Raw genomic sequence first — 18,304 nt, forward strand, 5'->3', positions numbered from 1 at the left:
CAAGCCGCTTCCTCCATCCATGAATACTTTGCCCATATTGTACCCTCCAATCTGTGCTTCAAGGACAAGGGCCGCGTGGCCGGGCCTTGGGACAGCTTTCGGGTGATCCGCCCTGCTGAAGGAGATGCTTTGTTCTGACCAGTCGATGAAATCAGGCGTATCAACCATGGCGACTTCCGCATATTTTACTTCTCGGGAGAACTTCTTGATTTCTCTCTTTGAAAAGCTGGTTTTATGGATCATGTTGATTTGTCCGCGTAGCTCTGGGAATACTTCGGCTGGTACATATTCGTCTTTTTCCATTGGTTCGTATGGTTCCGGTACATACGGTTCTGGCGGATGGTCGTAGGACCTTGCTCTCTCCTCCATTATGTGAACTCTTAATATAGCTTCGGCTCTAAGATCATCACAGAACTGCCGAATCTCTAGGAAGTGTCGACAATTCTTCAACAAATGACTGGACTTCTCCCGACCATCTTTTGGATCAATGTAGGAGTGGAGGTAACATGGCGCCTCGAGTTGCTCTGTAGCCGAAAGGTACGGAGAACGGGTGCGGCCCCTGATTGATGATGTGTCGTGGCATCCTTGCTCAAACTGTCGAGGGTGAACTGCTGTTCTGCCTTCCTCCTCACGGTGTGAGCCTCTTCGTCTCTTTCTTTGTCCAGCCGCGGTGTCGGGACCCCCTCGGTTGCTCTCTTGTATGCTTCTGGGCGGAATTTTTAGGGTTGTCGCTGAAGGGACACCCTCCAGAGGTACGGCCTTTGAGTCGGACGCGCCGGCCCTAGGGAGGCGAAGGAAACCTCCGGAGTCGATGACGAAGTGGACGCCACCGAAAACAGCCTCCGTGTCGTGAGATAGTGCCATAGAGTTTGGGTGAAGTGCTTCGCGGCGCGGCACGAACTCGAAGGACCCGCAGCGGATCGGATCTCTTGACTCTGCCGGCGTCGGTGATTCGAGTAAGAACGCCGCGGACGTGACTGGTACTGTCGATGACTTGCCTTGTGCCGACAGGCTTCCCGCAGACGGCGCCAATTGTCGAGGGTACTCCTCGGCAATGCCCTCTGATAGGGGCTTAGGGTTGATGGAATCCTGCAAGCTGACACGAGACATCGGTTCACAGACAAGCGGGGAGAGCAATTTACCCAGGTTCGGGGCCCTCGATAAGGTAAAACCCTTACGTCCTGCCTGTCTGTTCTTGATTATGATGATAATGGGTTACAATGGGGTGCCGAATAGTTCGGCTGAGATCTCGTCGAGATGGCTAATTGCTAAGGTGATCTAGCTTTAAGCTTTTGCTGGCTAAGATCGCTAAGATTGATCGTGTCCCTCGGCAGCCCCTCTCCTGGCCTTTATATAGGAGGCCAGGTCTCAAGAGGTCTAACCGAATACGACTAGATTTACAGTAGTTTTAGATCCGATCTTTCCTTGTTCGACTGCTTCCTTGTCTTGCCCGTCAAGGAACCTTCTGGTGCACCGTCCTAGTGGCCCGCCTTGCTTCCGAGTGTCTTCATGGGCCTCCAACTAGATGGTACATGATAGGGCAACATCGGTTACCCGAAGGGTAGTGCCCACGTCAGACGTGGACGAATCAGATCGCGCCACGTCAGCTAGCCGTTACACACTACCGCCCGCCTCTCGCCCGCATCTCGCCCGCCACTCGCCCGCCTATCGCCCGCCCTCTCGCCCGCCCCTCTCTCGCCTCCCTCTCGCCCCCAACGCAGGCGTTAGCCGAGCGGGAGCGGGCGCTACCGCCGGGCGCCCGCGCCGTCGCCTGCCGCTGGCCTCTCGCCCCACTCCCGCCTCTCTCTCGCTCTGACGCCGCCGCTACCGCCCTCACTCACGCCTACGTTGGCACCAGCCTAAAGAAGAAGAAGAAGAAACGTGACGTTAATAAAAAAAAACGTAAAGCTTGGCCGGTATCCTCATGCGCCTTTCCCTCATTTTTGTTGCGTCATCGATTCGTGGTCCATGCGGAAAATCCCCGCTTGGGGACACGGTGGTGCTCGTCTCCGTCGAAAACAAATAGCTGAGGCGAGATGCCACTGAGCGGTTGAGAGATATGCTAGCAGTAGCAGGCTCAACGGCCGATTTGGTGGCAGACCGATAGATAAGCACATGACACAAAAGTGGGCGGAAGTGGTCTTGCTGGACGCATGATCTATTTGTGGTTTCTGGCGCGTGCAATGGAAATTAGTGGATTCTCAAAATAGTACTGGGTGAAAACACTGAAATAGTGTATCGACCCACCTGACCCTCGTGCCCCTATCTTAGGGGAACTTTGGGTGAAACCCTAGCCACCGGCCCTCTCTCTTTTTCCACCTCTTTCTACCGCTATCGGAGGAGGTAGCTAGGCTAAGCCTGCGTTGTGAACGACGCGGGGCAAGTCCATATGTGCAGTGGTGGTTTTATGAAGATTCATGGTGGCTCTAGCATCGACAGTAGGACCGAACCGGCCACCTGCCCAGGCCCCCTCCCCCTGCTCCTCCCCCCCCTCGCCGTCGCCGGAGGGCATCGCTGGGCAAAGCCCGAGCGCTGGCGGCGGCGGGGACTCCTCTCCCCCTTGCGCGGAGGACTTGGCGCGGGCCAACAGAGCCGGTGAGAGCGGCGCGCTTGACGAGGGGCGCGGCGGCTGCCTTGGCAGCGGCGTGGCGGCTTCGTGGCGTGGCGGCGCCCCCGTACTGGAGGCGACGGCTGCTCTCGGGCAGCCACCAAGTCCGGTGGCGGGCGGCATGGCCAAGCTGTTTCCTCGGGTGGCCAGCGACGGCGACGGCGCTGGGGGTGGCAGCGATGACACCGGGATGACGGCGACGACGCTAGCCGCAGGTGGTGCTAGGCGGCCGGAGATGGCGCCAAGGCGGCGCGGGCTTGCTGGCTCAGGTCTGGGCCCTTTGGGCCCGATCTGGGTTTGATGGGCCCTGGCCGTTCTGCCCTCCTGCGCCTGGGTGCGGCCAGACACCTCCTTCTTGTCCGTCCTCCTCGGCTCCGAGCGCATGGTGCTGCTGCTCTGGCCGGGTTGAGCGGAACCCTACGCCATCTTGGCGTGGCGGCTCGTGGCGTTCGGGCGGCGCTAGCGACAAGGTGGATGGTGCTGGGTGGCCGGCGATGCTCTCTGAGGTGGATGTGTGCAGACTTGCAGCGACCCACCCCATGGTGGCACCTGCGCCGCTTGCGGCTCGGTGGTGCCCCTCTTAGGCGGCCTGTCCATTTGTGGGCATGGCTGCCCCTGACCTGGCGCGCTAGACGTGTTGCCGACGGGTTGCGCTGCCAAGGCTAACGCTTTGAGAGAAAAGGGTTAGCGCAGGAGGTCTTGGCGAAGAATGGGCAATGCATGTAGTGGTGAGGTACCATGCTCTGGGCGAAAGCCCTGCCTTTCGGGGCCGGTGACGGCGACGCCTGAGGGCGCCGTTTCCTCTGTGGCGTCATCGAGGAGTTTTGGCACCTCCCTTGCCTAGGGTCTCATGTTCTGGGTGAAAATCTCAGATTTGGCTAGTCAAATCGGGCGATGACGGCGTCTTTGACGTTGTACCCTCCTTGGAGGCGTCGTCTTGGGAACTTGAGTTCGGGTCGTAGTTCTTCCTCGGGGATCTCAGCGCTGACCACATGGGAGGTGTCTTGCGATGCAGGTAGCGCGCCGGCCTCTCTAGTGGTATCGCGGTGGCTTGCGCGACGAGGATCTTCCTCGAACAGCGCGAGCATGCCTCTGGATGAGCAGTGGTGGGCTGGCCTCTGTGTTTGTTGGCAGGCTGCTGAAGACTAGGGATGTCAATGGGGCCCCGTTCCCCGCAAACCCGTGGGGAATTCATCTATTAGGGGACGGGTATGGGCAACTTTCATCCCCATAAGCTAAAATGGGGATGGGGAGTAAAAGGTCTCCCCATCCCCGCTCCCCGTTGTCCCCCGTTATAATTGTATATACATGTAAATTGATATATTTTATAGGAAATATATTGTAATATTGTGTCTCGTTTAGTATATTTTAATATTATTAAACATATGATACTAATATGTTATCATTTTTGTTTCGTACATATTACAAAGTTGCTTATTTCTATGTGCAAAATATATAAGATCATAAGATTATGAGAAGATCATTTGAATTTGGCGTCTTAATGGGGAACCCGATCCCCGCCCCGAACCTGGTGGGGATGGGGATGGGAAAAAAGTCTCCCCGATTACTAAATGGGGATGGGGATGAGATGGCACTCCCCGGTGGGGAGCAGACCCGTTGCCATCCCTACTGAAGACTGCACGCTTGCACGTCTGTCGAGGTTGCCTTGAGCTAGCCGCTGCGCAGACAGCGTTCCTTGGATTTGGGTCGAGGCCGGAGCAGCAATGCTCCCAGCTGAGCCGTGGTGGGCTCACGGGATTCAGGTGGAACGCGTCTTGGCTGCGGCTGACAGGCTCTTGGTAATTTCGATGATGCACAAGCACTGCGACTTTCATCGGCAAGGGTTCTGTCTTGTGGAGGAGCTCACTCTGCAGCGTCTTGGAGGAGCACTCGACGGATTTCGGCCTTTTTGTCGTAGTCTAGTTTTGAGTGTTGGGTACGTACTGTGGGTGTTCGGCCTTTTCTTAGGCTTGTAATGTAAACTCCTTTTCTATCAATGAATCGAAACGCAAAGCTTTTTGCGTTTTCGTGAAAAATGGTGGCTCTAGCATCTTCTTCCGTGTCAGTGCCATCACCTTCGGTGGCGCAACAACGCAGCTGCTTATCCTCCCCTCCAATGGCGTGGTTTCACAAGTACGCGCCTAGTGAGTCGTCTAGGTCGTGATAATAGCTTCTTCCCAGCGCGTCACGACTTTATGGGCTGCTTGCTGCGGTCATCTTGGCGTTAGTGGCCTCAGTTGGCCCCGACGTTTTCGCGACAAGGTTTAGGGTTCTAGATCCAACGCCCTAGGCCGCCACGCCTCAGGCTCCTCAGGGTTGGAGGCCCGACGATAATGTTGGATAGGTGGGCTGGCCAACCCTGGATTTGAGAGTGAGGCAGCAACCGAAAGTCCATCCCAGATTGGTTGAGGCAGACAATTACAACGTCTGTGGGCGCCATCACCTTACTGGAGGCATCATGGATGCTTTCTGGTATCCGCGTCCAAGCTCTCCATGGGAAATCCTACATTTGGATTCCGCGAATCGAACTATGTCGCTTCACGCCATTCTTTCCTTCTTAGGGCTTTGTTTTGAAGTAGGGTTCGGCTAGAGGGTCTGGTGGTTCATGTTCGTGGTCGCCAACGACTTGTGGAACAGAGGCTATGAGGATGCGCAAGTATGTGGTAGACGGTAGTCATCTCTTCTGCGACGTGTCCGCAGGTTCACCGTGTTTTTTTTGGGGGGGGGGGGGGGGGTGGACTTGAAGTGGGACTTGTGTCGATGAGGTCAATGCATTGATGAGGTTTGATTGTAGACGATGTCCGTGCCACAAAGATGACAAGTAACAAGTAGTCCACTTCGGTGATCCTTCATGGCGCGAGCTCTGCATAGTTTGCGTCCGTAGCTCATCCTCATAACTGAGGCTGCCATGTCATCGGTGTGTGAGGCTCCATGCCCTTGTTGCGGTGAGCGTGTCTCCCAAGGAAGTTGATAGCGAAGTCGGGTTCGCTAACTCGTGGATGAGAGACGACGATGACACGTTTGTTCTACTCTAGTGGTGTGTTTCTTCTCAAGTGTGTGTTGCATTGTTGTTGTGTGTCAGCTTAACTGGTTGTGTTGTATAGATTTTCTTCTGGTTACCCGATATTTAGCTGGGCGAATCTCTTTTTCTTAATCAAGAAAAATGGCAAATCTAAAAATTTTAATCAATAAAAATCTTAATTTTCTGCCTTGTTTCGAAAAGAACACTCTAACATGGAAAAGGGTAGGGATACATGACACCAGATCCAAGCTACACCGCCAATGCTGAATGAGAGCATCTCCAGTAGCACCCCAAACCGTTCCGCAAAACGATTTGGAGCTGGATATTTGACCGCCCAGCCGTGCCCCCAAAGGCCGATTCGATTAGGCCCGGCCCAATAGACTATCCAACACCATGAGCCCGTCTCCGCTGCAAAAAATCGTTTAGGGGGCGTCGAAGCAACCGCGTAGGCGATGTGTTGGGCTAGTCGTATCATCGACACATAACCGAAGAGCCGCTGCTTTTCCTTATTGGCGGCAATGGTATACGAGGGGGAAGCAGGTGAGACGTCTCGTCGGCGTTTCCCCTCCTTCTCGTGTCGCCGCCACCGTCATGTTTCCGCCCTTTCCCCACCGCTTTCGCCCTTTCCCCACCGCTTTCGCCCTTTCCTCGGCTCTTCCCTCGCTGCCTCCGTCTGTAAAAACTCTTCGCTCCTCTCTAGCGCCACCATATCCCTTCGTAGTTCTTCCCCGCTAGCCTCCACAAAATGTTGCGCCGCCACGACACAACCTATGCTACGATCGGCCTGAACGGTCGCGATAGGCCGTCATTCCACCTCCGTCTCCAGTTCCGTCGCCACTTTTCCCGCCCGAAGAACCAGCGCCGCCCCTCGAGCCCGAGTTCGATGAGCCCTGGTTCGAAGAGTAGGAAGCTGATGACGACAACGACCCCGAAGAGCACGTGGGCCCCCATCCGCGACGATGCCTTTGAGGAGCAGTGGCGGCGCATCATTAGCATCTCCGTCAAACAAGCGACCATTGAGAAGGGTGCTCGCCATCTCATGGCTGACAAGTGACAACAGCTCCACGAGGATGCACGCGAACGTCTGATGCGAAAGGAGCGGTAGGCGCAAGAAAACCAGGGGAGGAAGGACGGCGACGATGGAGCGGGGTTGTCGAGAGCCGAAGGACGGTGAGTAGGATAGGGGCCCCTCGTAGTTTTCATTCAGCTTATATTATGTAATCAAAATTTGAATGAATTCCTTAAATTTCATCATATTTCAATATTTTTGGACCCAAACACCCAGTTTAGGGAATGCGGCTGTGACGTGGCCTCTCAACCGGCAACCTCTATCCGATCCTCCGTCCAGCAGGGCTCCACCGACGCAGCCCCACTGCCACGTTTCACCCAGCTGCCACACGATGACACGACCCTCGTTCCCCCGAGTCACCGCCGCCGCCCTGGGCTACTACTGGGTCGGGATTTCCCGATCGAGGCGAGCGTGCCGGGCGCTGAAGAGGAAGCGGACCGGTAATTTCCTCCTGCCAATACCCAATAGCAATAGCTAGCAACCAGACAAAAACCGGCGATCGAAGAAGACGAAGAAGAGATAGATAGGCATAGGCCGGCCCCCGTATTTATAACCCGCCCCACCTCCCCTTCCTCTTCCGGCCACGCAGCTCTAACCCCCAAATCCCCCCCCCCCCACCCCACACAAACCACTCTCCAGATTTGCCCGCTCCGCCACCGCCAGATCGCACCGCGCGCGGCCCCGGCGGCCGGATCCACCCCTCCCCTCCCGGCCTTTCCCCAGGTGAGCTCTCGCGCCCGCATCGTCCCCTCGGGCTGCCCCGATCCGTGCGGTCTTCGTCCTCCACGGGCACGCGAGCGTGATCTGACGCACCGGCGTGAATTCACACGTGTTATTTCTTCTTCTGGTCTATGCTTGGTTTCGTTTTGCCGTCCGCGGCGCCCGATGCCGCTGCCGGCGGATCGGGCAATGCGACGACGATGCGCGGGGCGGAGAAACTGCGGCAGCTAGCCCGGCAGATCTGGATCGGCCAGTCCGGCTCAACTGGGACTGCTTGCTTGCCGCGACGGGGTTCGCGATCCCGCGCCGCCTCGTGGATCACGCCCGGGGTTGACCATGTGCAGGATCCGCGGCCGAGCTGGGTTCCGGGATCGTGGTGGTGCTTCCGATGCGGAATTCTCGGTTTCCGCTCTTCCGTTTGGTGTCTGGTCCATCCCGTGCGCCCGACGATCTGTACTACTAGTAGCGGCGAGACTTCGTACGGTTGATACCCGTAGCATCCTAGACGACGAACTGGATTAGGAGGGCGTGTGTGTGTGCGTTGTTCCCGAACAACCTAGGATGGTTCATGACAACTAGATCGGGTAACATGTGGTCAGTGGATAGGAACGTGTTTCACTTTCTCGGATGGAAGAAATAGAGGTATTCATGACAAGTGAAGCATGAGCTTATCCCTTATCCGGTGATAACTACCCATCCTATCGCTTTAGCCTTTCTGTTTTAAATTCCCATCTATTTCTGCTAGTACTGACGCCCAATAAGGCTAGTTATGATTTCCACTCGACTCATCCTTATTTGCCAGGTCCAACATTTCCTGAAATTGACAATGACTATGTCGATTAGCTATATTCAGTCCAAATCACGTGCACACATGGTCTTGCTCAACTGATGCATGTTTTTTCCCACCGGAAACCTACACACAAAGTACCAGCACTAACCATGGTTAAATAAAGTACTCCCACAATTGCCAGATAATGCCCATTGCCATGGTAGCCTGCATGTGTCTGAAGATCAGTGGTTTTGTGTATGCACCTCCGCTTTGGCTGCACGATGTGACACTTTACTTATTACCTGCATTCCGCAAAACCATGTGTTGCCTGCCTTGCAAGGCCGGTAACTCAACCCTGACCGGAACTGTGTCGGCACGTAGCTCTCCCTTCGCCTATATACCTTTTGTTGTTATTGAGTTCCTGGGGAATGCCTGAAACAGCTCTTTTTCCTGATAGACCGCGTAGAATTTGTGCTGGTTGCTTTCTATACTGCTCACTCAATGCACAAACTGTACTACTCCCCCCTAAGTTTTGGGGATGAAGAAACAAAATGGCCAAGTAGACTGCACCATTTTCTCTTGGATCATTGCCATGGTTCCCAGTTTTGATAATAGTTAATGTGCGATCTATCTGCAGGGACATGGGAATGGAGGTCGAAGCAGCACCAGTGCAGGTTAAAGTAGCTGATGCAGAAGTGCCCCTTTTCCAGGACACGGAAAGTAAAGCGACTGCAAAGGAGCGTGAGGAAGCAGCTGTTTTTGGTGCAGACAATGGCAAAGTTGCAGCAAATGCCACAAATGACTTGGCACCTCCAAAGGACGCAGTGGAGGACTGGCCTGAGCCTAAGCAAACTTACACCTTCTACTTCGTCAAGATCCGCTCATTTGAGGACCCTAAGCTCAGAGCAAAACTCGAGCAGGCTGACAAGGACTTCCAAAATAAGATCCAAGCTCGGTCAAAGATTTTTGAGGCTATAAAAGCTAAGAAGGTATTGTTCTTCATGCTCATTTTCATAGAAGTAGAAGCTACTAGTAGTCTTGATTCTAATTTGACCAGAAGTTTCATCAAAGTGAGCATTTGTGCTCTATTACTTCTGTATTTTCTCATTGAAGTAGAAAACTAGGAGATAAATGTATGAGCTTTAACTATGGCGATGTAACTCAATACAGTACTTCCTATGCAGACTGAGCGTTCCGCCATTATCGCGGAGCTCAAGCCATTGAGTGCTGAGAACAGGCAATATAATGAAGCATTTAATGTGAAGTTGAAGGAGATTGAACCTTTTAGAAACCGTTTAGGCAAGTTCCGTGACGAAAATATTTCTATGAGGGCGGAGAGTGCAGGTTTGTGCTCTTCACTTGAAGAGCTTGAGCAAGAGGTATGATCAACCCTTTGATAAGTCAACCTCTTATCATTCATTATTATAATTATTTTAATTAATTATATGCGTGTCTTTTCTCCATTTATTCTCCGTAGATCAAGAGATTGGAACACCGCATAGCTCATGAGAGCATACCCTTCGACGAGGAGAAGCGGTTGATCAAAGAAATCAAGAATCTTGAAAAAACCAGACCAAAGGTCTCTTCCAATGCTGCTAAGCGAGCTAAATTGCAAGATACTGTGGTTGAAAGAGACGCCATACAGGATCAGGTCAAAGTAAGTATTCTGTGCTGCAACTTCACATTTTACTGTGCATTTACCTCCTGAATAAATAAATACTAAGATAGCATTTTGATTGTAACTTTGCCTTCAGATCATTGGGGAGGGTCTGGATGGAGTAAAGAAGGACCGCCAAGAAGTCAGGTCTAAGATTAAGGTCCTGGAGGATGAGCTAAAGATTGTTGATGCTGAGTATCAAGCGCTTCAAGAAGATTTAGACGCAGCCACCGCCAGAAAGGACAAGGCGTACGATTCACTGAACGAACTGAGGAAAGCACGAGATGCTAACGTAAGTCAGACCTGAAACATCTCATGCTCCTGGTTAAATGTTTACTCTTGTAATGTTATTGAGAGTTTGAGACCGCCCGATTTCTTTAATTAGGAGTATTATAGTTGTGTAGCAGTTTTCATTAAATGTGTATGCAATGGGGCATCATCTTTCCCATGGTCGCAGCACCTTGATTTCTTTCCCTCGAGCTTGAAGATGAATACCGTTGATCCGCCAGCCTTTTTTAAGCCTGATGCTCTCTGTCAGCACCACATATAACATATTGATAAGATGAATTCTCTGCATCCATATATGTGCATTTCGTTCTTGGGTGTCTAATGTTATGGAAACCGTGTTAGGTGATTTGGATCTTATTGGTTTAAATGTTACTTTGGATATTCTAGTCACTTGGTGCTAATGGTGAAACATGCTTTATAGGAAGTCTGTATTCATCTACCACACTGTGTTTGCAAATTTTTTCGTTCTTTTCTAATACTTATGTGGGCGCTATGTTTTCATAATGCCGCCTTAATCTTTTATCAGAACGCATCCTTCTATCAAAATCGCAATGTCCTGAACAGAGCTAGGGAACATTCTTCTAGGAGTGAGGTGGAAGAATTGCAAGAGCTCCAGAAGACTGAGGTTTGATTCTACATCCATCTCCTGTAACTTCCATCTTTCGTTCACTTCCTTATGTCCATACTTATTATTATACTTTGGTAGGTTGAGAAGTTCATGACAGAATGGTGTGGCAGCAAGGCCTTTAGAGAGGACTATGAGAAGCGGACCCTCACCTCCCTTAATGGCCGGCAGCTGACCCGGGATGGCCGGATGAGGAATCCTGACGAGAAGCCCATATTTATCGAAACACACCAGCCAGCACCACCTGTGGTGCAGGAGCCTATCCCATCAAAGGTGCCTTCAAAACCAGCAAAGGAAGCTGTTGCTCCCCAAGCCGGTGCTCCCAAGGATGAGCCCCTTGCAAAGGCATCTGCCAAGGTAAAAGCTGCTGCGGTTGCTGATGATGTCTATGAGGCTGAGCCTGCCAAGGAGAAGCCCAAGCCTAAAGAGGTTGATGTAGCAAAGTTGAAAGAGATCAAGAGACAGGAGGAAATTGAGAAGAATAAAATTGCTTTGGAAAGGAAGAAGAAGCAGGCTGAGAAGCAAGCAGCGAAGGCTGCAGCCCGAGCACAAAAGGAAGCTGAGAAGAAGCTTAAGGTAGACACATCATCATCATCATCATCATCTCTCTCTCTCTCTCTCTCTCCCCCCTGGTAGTGTAACCATGTTACCAAACTTTTTTCAGAAAGAGGAGAAGAAAATCAAGAAGAAGAATGGGGAGACCGACGAGCCAACTGACTCGGACACCAAGTCTGATGAAGCAGCAGAAACCCAAGCGGAGGAGGACTTGGCTCCAGTTTCTGTCACAGTGAACAAAGAACAGAAGGAGAGAGTACGGTCCAGAAGTGCATTCACCAAGAGCAAGGCCCCGCTGCCAAAGGCAATCCTAAAGAGGAAGAAAGCCCAGTCGTACTGGTCATGGGCTACCCCAGCTGCGGCGATGGCTGCGGTTGCCGTGCTTGTCGCCCTGCTCGCGGTGCTGGGCTACTACCAGTACTACCGCCCGGCGAGCACCAGCAACTGATGGAAGGAAAGGCCCGTGCACCCGCCGCCCTCAGAGTCTGATGCTTACTGGACCAATTTTGCAGGTGAGAGCAACAGAGTGCGTGGTCTGCTGAGGACCTGAACTAAAAGACTGTAGAACCTATTCGTTTCTGTTAATGTGTTTGTTCGGTGGATAAAAAGTTGCAGTTAATTTTGGTTGGGACCTAGAGTCTATATACTGCGAGTGATATCATGTACTTTTAAAAGTGAAGAATAGATTGCCGTCTGAAATAAGTATGCATGTAAACATGCTGTTTGTGAATGTGTATGCATACAGTAGAGACGTAGCAGTTGTTGAACTGTGATGCTTTGATCTTATTGTCTCGATTACAATCAGTTTGTCATTTGGATCAGCAGTGTTCGATCGTTCGTGCAAACCAATCGTGACTCGTTTTGTCAAAAGCAGGTTAAACCACCTGGTTCATAATTCAGCTAGCATGAAATTTCACGGGAAAAAGATGACCGACTGTGATTTTTATTTACTCTTGGACGGAAACATTACAATAGCAAGCTTTGATTAAACAAGAAACTCCTTTTTCCCAAGTTATTTGCCTACAAAACAAAAGTTACGCAGCAAGACAGGCCAAAAAAGAATGGTCTGTGAACTACTGATCATCTACTGTTAGGTTTTCCTTGTGAATTCATCTAACTATCTCAAATTTACAAGCTGGTTCAGTTCCTCCTAAATTCATAGTCTCTAAGCTGCAGCTCCTGGAGCAGCGCTGAAGATTCAGCCCACAACTTTTTGGCCGCCTCCATGTCATAGGACAGCGCAGAAGACCTGACGGTCCTCCCACTCCCTCCAAAGAAATACTTCCCAGATGCTTCCTACAACACACCGCACAACTCAAACTCAGGGTTGGTAGTAGGATATCGATACGTCGTCTTTCGTTGCTAAATGGTGACTGCGAGGATTTGACAGGAAGCTTACAGGTGGTGCCAAGGCTGCGTCAATGACTGCATCGATCCCAATATCAGGCTTCTGTAGGAGATTCATGACACGCAGAACAAAGAAGGCGAACCGAGAAAGGCATGGAGGGAGCTCCCGCATGATGCCTGTTTCTACCACACCAGGGTCGGCAGCCCTAGCAGTATGGAATGTAAGACTTCAAATAAGCGAAGGAACATATTTCAAATAATGAACTATTATTTTCTCAAAAAAAATGAACTATTAGAAAAGGTACATATAAGCATGTAATGTAGCCGCAAAAAGTTCAGTTCAACATATAGATGAACCCTGGAAACTATCCTTGCATGTCAAATATAACTGAACAACTATTTAAGTACTCCCACGGGACAGAGGGAGTATAATATTCCGCAAAGACTTTAACATTTGGATCAGACATGTTTGAGTAGAGGTTACTTGGTGGAAATGGACAAGAAGCTCTGATACGTGCCAATATAATGGGAATGAAATACGACTGCAAGAATACCAAATGGAAGGAAGGCACACAAGAAAAGATTGACACATACATGACAGAAATACCAGAAGGGAGGTGAAGTTGTCGATGAAGTTCATATGAGAACATCAGTAAACAAACTGCAAAAATAAAAAAAATGAGACCGATATATTTATTTAGATAAAGCTGCATGAAGTGAAAACTAAAGCAGCAAGACATACACTTGGTATACTCATAAGTAGAGGCTAAGGGGTAACTTCCACCAACTGAACGCTGACCAAACTTCACCCCTCGTAGTGCCTCTTCAGACACGTCAATTTCTGACACTGGAGATGTAAAATTTGCATTAATCAAAAAGAAATTTACAGGCAAAGAAAGGGAAGCTAGTACAATGGTTGTATCATATATCTGGAGTGGAAACTAACTTCTGCTGCTAGAGCAAGTTCCAAAGCTAAGCAAATGGTATTGTACATATAAAACACCAGATTCAAAACAGACGCAACATGGAAATGTGTGGTCAACAAGATTTCCACAATGGAGTTATAGCAACCAAGAAATCCGCAGACAAAATAGTTCGACAGCTAGCTACAAACAAAAAATAACCAGACCTACAGAGACTAGCCTCTGGCTTTAAAAAAAAAAGGAAAGACAACCAATGCCACAATTGTTTGACCTAGACTGAGAGATAGTTCATACAGTTTGTGTATTATTTCAATAAAAAGACACCAAACTTACCACATCTGTGTGTGAAAGATGTTAGATTAACCACTCGGGATGGTACATGGCTGTTCTTCAGCAGAGGTAAAAGAATGCTGGTCAGCATAAATGGACCAACGTAGTTTGTCTGCATCATTCTGAAAGTTGCAACATTAAGGTTCACTTGGACAACTTTCTAGTAGATAAAGAAAAACATAAGTAGCGCTGATACTAGAGGAGCATGTGGTCTGGGGAACACAGTTTTTTTTTTCACAAGAATAAATTCAAGTTCAGTACATACTCATCAATCCCATCCTCGGTAAGTCGATGTGATTTCGCAAGCATCCCAGCATTATTTATCAAAAGCTGAATGGAAGGCTCCCGATTTGAGTCTCGAATCCACTGACTAAGCGAAGTCTCGAACTTCTTAATTGACATGTAAGATGACAAGTCCACTTGAAACGCTTCAAGGCAGGCATCAGGCTGTTGCCTTCGAATTTCTCGCGTGGTCTGTTTTACAAGGAGTGCAGAGGTGATGAAAATGGCACACATGAGCAAACAGACACCCAATGCTGAGTTCGAAAAATACCTTAGATAGCAATTGTGCAGATCGTCCAGCTGACACAAAATATAATCCATATCATTTTAGTCCGCAAAAACCACTTTCCGGACAAGGATGAACTAATTTGACAAGAATAAAAAAGGAACATAATGCAATCAAGAATTCAAGACGCAAGTTTAGCTGATACTATAACATGAAACATGACACAGGTGTTCGCAGATTCATCAAAGCATATGGTCATGGCTTTCGAGAAAGAACACACTCTGCAGACTGCAGTCATAGGGCTTTGCTGAAGAATGTGAGCACAGACGTCTGTAGGCGCCGCGCGATATTCCACACAAATTAGCAAGGAAACTATCAAACTAACACTAGAGCATCATCATATCCTAATGGGTGTTGCTAAGTTGGGCGATATACACGAGACAGACTACGAAGGCGCACCAAGTGCTCGACGAAATGTCCGCACAAGAACAAAAGATACACGCGACTCACCGAGCACGACGCAGTAGCCCTCTCGCGCCAACGCAGCAGCCGCCGCTTGGCCGAGCCCCGACGTCGCCTGCAGGCATACAGCATCAACGGAGCACCGTCAGTCACAACACATAGCGCGGGAAACAAGACAATAGTAAACGCAGGTGCTAGGGCAGTTCACGCCTACCCCGGTGACCACGCAGATGGGACGGCCGCCGCCGCCGCCGCTATCACGGCCACCTACATCTCTCCGGCGGTGATAGGTGGCGGTCCGGCCGTGTTGGAACAGGAGGAGGTAGGAGTAGAGGAGGGAGAGGGTCCAGAGAACGCCCATCCGCCAGAACTCCGGCGAGAAGACCATGCGCAGCGCCTCGCGGTCCATGGCGACGCGGCAGGTCTTGCAGGGCGGCGCCGGCGTACGGTTGGATTGGTCGCTGGGAGAAAACCTTTAAAACCAACAAGACCGTACAAAGATTCAAAGATTTTTTTCAAGGGATTCTATAAGGGGATTAAAATTGCATAGCAACATTTTCCGTAAAGCCCCTTTCGTTGAAAACCCGTAGTGCCGTTTTAGAGAATTTGTATTCGATATTTACTTTGGGGAAAATATGTAGCCCGACCTCGTGAAAAATATGTTAATGTGAGGGTTGCTGAAAGCCGGTGGCCAAGGATGGAAAAAGAAAATTAAAATCTGGCAAACTCTAAAGCCTAATAAACGTTGATGCAGAAATATAATCTCTGAAACTTTGACTCTGAAAGTTTAGTTGAGATGGATAATGTTTTTTTCTCCGAAAATGTAAGATACCTTAGAAGAAAGGATATATGAGACAACATAAACTTCAGTAGCTGCCTCATATGTTCATCCCAATTTCAATCTAGAATGGATGAAGCAGATGTAACAGGATTTTTTTTTTCAGCTATTAATGCAATAACATTCTACACATCTGTCACTCGCTGCTGCCAGAACTCATGTAAAATTTTATTCTGAACAACTTTGGTTTAAACACGGAACACCGTAACACAATGGACTTCTTTTGGGCTTCTGCTTATGCATAAGCTAGCTTCTAGAAAATGGTGGGGAAAAACTGTGGTGACAAGAAGCTACTAGAAACTAGTTCCTCCTATTCTTTTGGGCTTCTATACATTTAGCTTATTTGATGTATTGAGTTGTGAAATATCTGTAATGACCCTAGATACATAATAATATCAGTAAATCAATCTCATCATCCACCATATCCAGGGAACAACTAGTCACAAAGATCAAATCATTAGCATATCATCCATTCATACCCAGATAAGATTGGGCATAAATTAACCATGAATCAGACCTTGGAAGGAGACGCAAACCACAGCCACGGGGCAGGGGAGCAGGGTGAGCGGCGGCGCCGACGGGGGGGAGCAGCGGCAGGGCGAGCGTCGGCGCCTGCGGGAGAGCAGCGGTCGGTGCCGACGGCGGGGGAGCAGCGGCCAGCGGCGGCAGGGCGAGCGGCGACGCCTGCGGGGGAGCGGGCGAGAAGCTGAAAAGAAGTCAGCCTAAACACATCGAGCCCCTCACCCTTGGCCCATGGGAGCCAACGAGAAGCAAATTTATATTGTGAGATGATGAACATCACAATATCGCAAGTTCATAACTGACTGGTTGTAGCCATACGAGAATGAATTGAATAAATTACCGGCAGGAGTGGAAGAACAGGACTACAGGAGAAGCGCCCCGCCGGCTCGCCGCCCGACCAGTCGTCGTTCGCTTGCACGCCAAAGTTCAGCCGATGAACGGCCGCGCCATGGAACTTCTGTCGGCTGTCGCCCAGGCCCGAGGTGCAGGGACAGCTCGCCGGCGGGAGGCTCACCGGCGGGTCCCTGGAATCCTCTCACGCCGCCGCCAAGGTTCTGTTTCTGTGCCTCGTCTGCCTCTGGGACGGGAACGAGCGGTTCCACGCTCAGCGAGGCAGCGACTTGACCCAGGCAGCCCGCAGCCCAATAGGCGACGCAACATGGCCCAACAGCTTTTTATTGGGATTGTCTGTTTCTTTAATTTTTGTAATCAAACGAGCCAGCCCAAAATGAAACGCATACGCGAGAAATCGCAAGAGCATAGTCAGGGCGGGCAATCCCTATTCTCCGCTTATAGCGGGAGGGATCGGGCGCCCCGCACAGGTACAGTTCTCTATGGGCCGGCCCATTTAGCGAGGACAGTATGTTTCTCTCGGTTTTTCATGTGTTTTAACCGGTTTTTCAGGTTTTCTCTGGTTTTCTTCCGGTTTCCTGGTTTTTCGGATTTCTGTCAGTTTTGTTAAAATCAAATTCGTATTTTAAATCAAATTTGAACCTTTTTTAACCCGAACATTTTTTAATCTGAACATTTTTTTATTTTGAACTTTTTTTACTTTGAACATTTTTCAAATTCGAACATTTTTAGATTCGAACATTTTTTTAATCTGAACATTTTTTACTTTGAACTTTTTTTCAATTTAAACTTTTTCAGATTCGAACATTTTTTATATTTGAACTTTTTTGATTTGAACATTTTTTAATCCGAACAATTTTCTAATTTGCACTTTTTTGAATTTAGAATTTTTTAGATTTCAATTTTTGTAGATCCGACTATTTGTTCAATCTGAACATTTTGTAATCCAAACTTTTTTAGATTTGAATATTTTCTGAATTTAAACATTTTTAAACTATAAACTGAAAGTAGAAAAAAGAGAGAGAAGCAGTATCTTTTGTTGGGCTGTATTTGGAGCGGCCCAGGAGGAAGCTCTGTAAGCGGAGCGTACCCTCGCTCCCGCTAAAGGCGGAGCATAGGCGCTCCCGTCAGGGCGGCCGCCCGGGCAAACCCCCACGTCGGCGCGTACCGGACACCCCGAGCGCGGTACTGGCCGATGCAGTTAGGTTCGAGCTTTCTCTTTTTTCGTTTTCTCTTTTTATTTTTTATTTTATGTTTCTTTTTTTCTCTGTTTTTGTTTTCTGTTTTCTTTTATTCCTTTTTTCTATTTTTTTTATTTTGTTTCTTGAGTTTTTAGACTTGAAAATATCAAAAGTTTAATTTTTTTCTTTCAATCTTTTAAAAATAAAATCTAAAAATATTCAAATTTAAAATGGCCAAATAAAAAAATGCGCAAATTTTAAAATATTCAAATTTAAAATGTTCAAATAAAAAATGCACAAATTTTAAAATATTCAAATTTAATTATTTTTTTCAAATTTAAAAAAATTCAAACTTAACAAATGTTTAATTTACTAACTAAGATATACAAATTAAAAATGGTTTACTGTAAAGTTTTCAAAATTAAAAAATGTTTATTTGAAAATTTATTGAAATTTAAAAATATTCATTTTGAAAAAAATTCAAATTAAAAGAGGTCATATTAATTTTTTTTTCAAACTATAAATTTCG

At 48.8% G+C, this 18,304-nt stretch overlaps 2 protein-coding genes across 6 annotated transcripts; one reads left to right on the forward strand and one right to left on the reverse strand.

Annotated features, from left to right (window-relative positions):
- Positions 1-7,327: 7,327 nt before the first annotated feature.
- On the forward strand, positions 7,328-12,041 carry LOC127300767 (proton pump-interactor BIP103). The gene is made up of 8 exons (XM_051330934.2): positions 7,328-7,422; positions 8,826-9,177; positions 9,373-9,567; positions 9,666-9,845; positions 9,943-10,137; positions 10,660-10,758; positions 10,840-11,334; positions 11,423-12,041. Exons 2-8 carry the CDS (start codon positions 8,830-8,832, stop codon positions 11,759-11,761), a joined length of 1,851 nt encoding a protein of 616 aa, XP_051186894.1. The 5' UTR covers positions 7,328-7,422; positions 8,826-8,829; the 3' UTR covers positions 11,762-12,041.
- A 196-nt stretch (positions 12,042-12,237) lies between these two features.
- LOC127300768 (uncharacterized) lies at positions 12,238-16,858 on the reverse strand. Of its 5 annotated transcripts, none has more exons than XM_051330937.2 (11): positions 16,584-16,858; positions 16,239-16,405; positions 15,098-15,356; positions 14,932-14,998; positions 14,467-14,495; positions 14,179-14,387; positions 13,917-14,035; positions 13,403-13,507; positions 13,255-13,321; positions 12,713-12,866; positions 12,238-12,609 (listed from the first exon to the last, which is right to left on the reverse strand). In XM_051330937.2, exons 3-11 carry the CDS (start codon positions 15,290-15,292, stop codon positions 12,454-12,456), a joined length of 1,101 nt encoding a protein of 366 aa, XP_051186897.1. In that variant the 5' UTR covers positions 15,293-15,356; positions 16,239-16,405; positions 16,584-16,858; the 3' UTR covers positions 12,238-12,453. The 5 variants fall into 5 exon arrangements, with proteins under 5 accessions (XP_051186897.1, XP_051186896.1, XP_051186898.1 ...); XM_051330936.2 differs by having other exon boundaries at positions 16,239-16,427; XM_051330938.2 differs by having other exon boundaries at positions 16,239-16,443.
- Between the last annotated feature and the right edge of the window lie 1,446 nt (positions 16,859-18,304).

Source organism: Lolium perenne, chromosome 5 (genome assembly GCF_019359855.2).
Source record: "Lolium perenne isolate Kyuss_39 chromosome 5, Kyuss_2.0, whole genome shotgun sequence".
Classification (NCBI taxonomy): domain Eukaryota; kingdom Viridiplantae; phylum Streptophyta; class Magnoliopsida; order Poales; family Poaceae; genus Lolium; species Lolium perenne.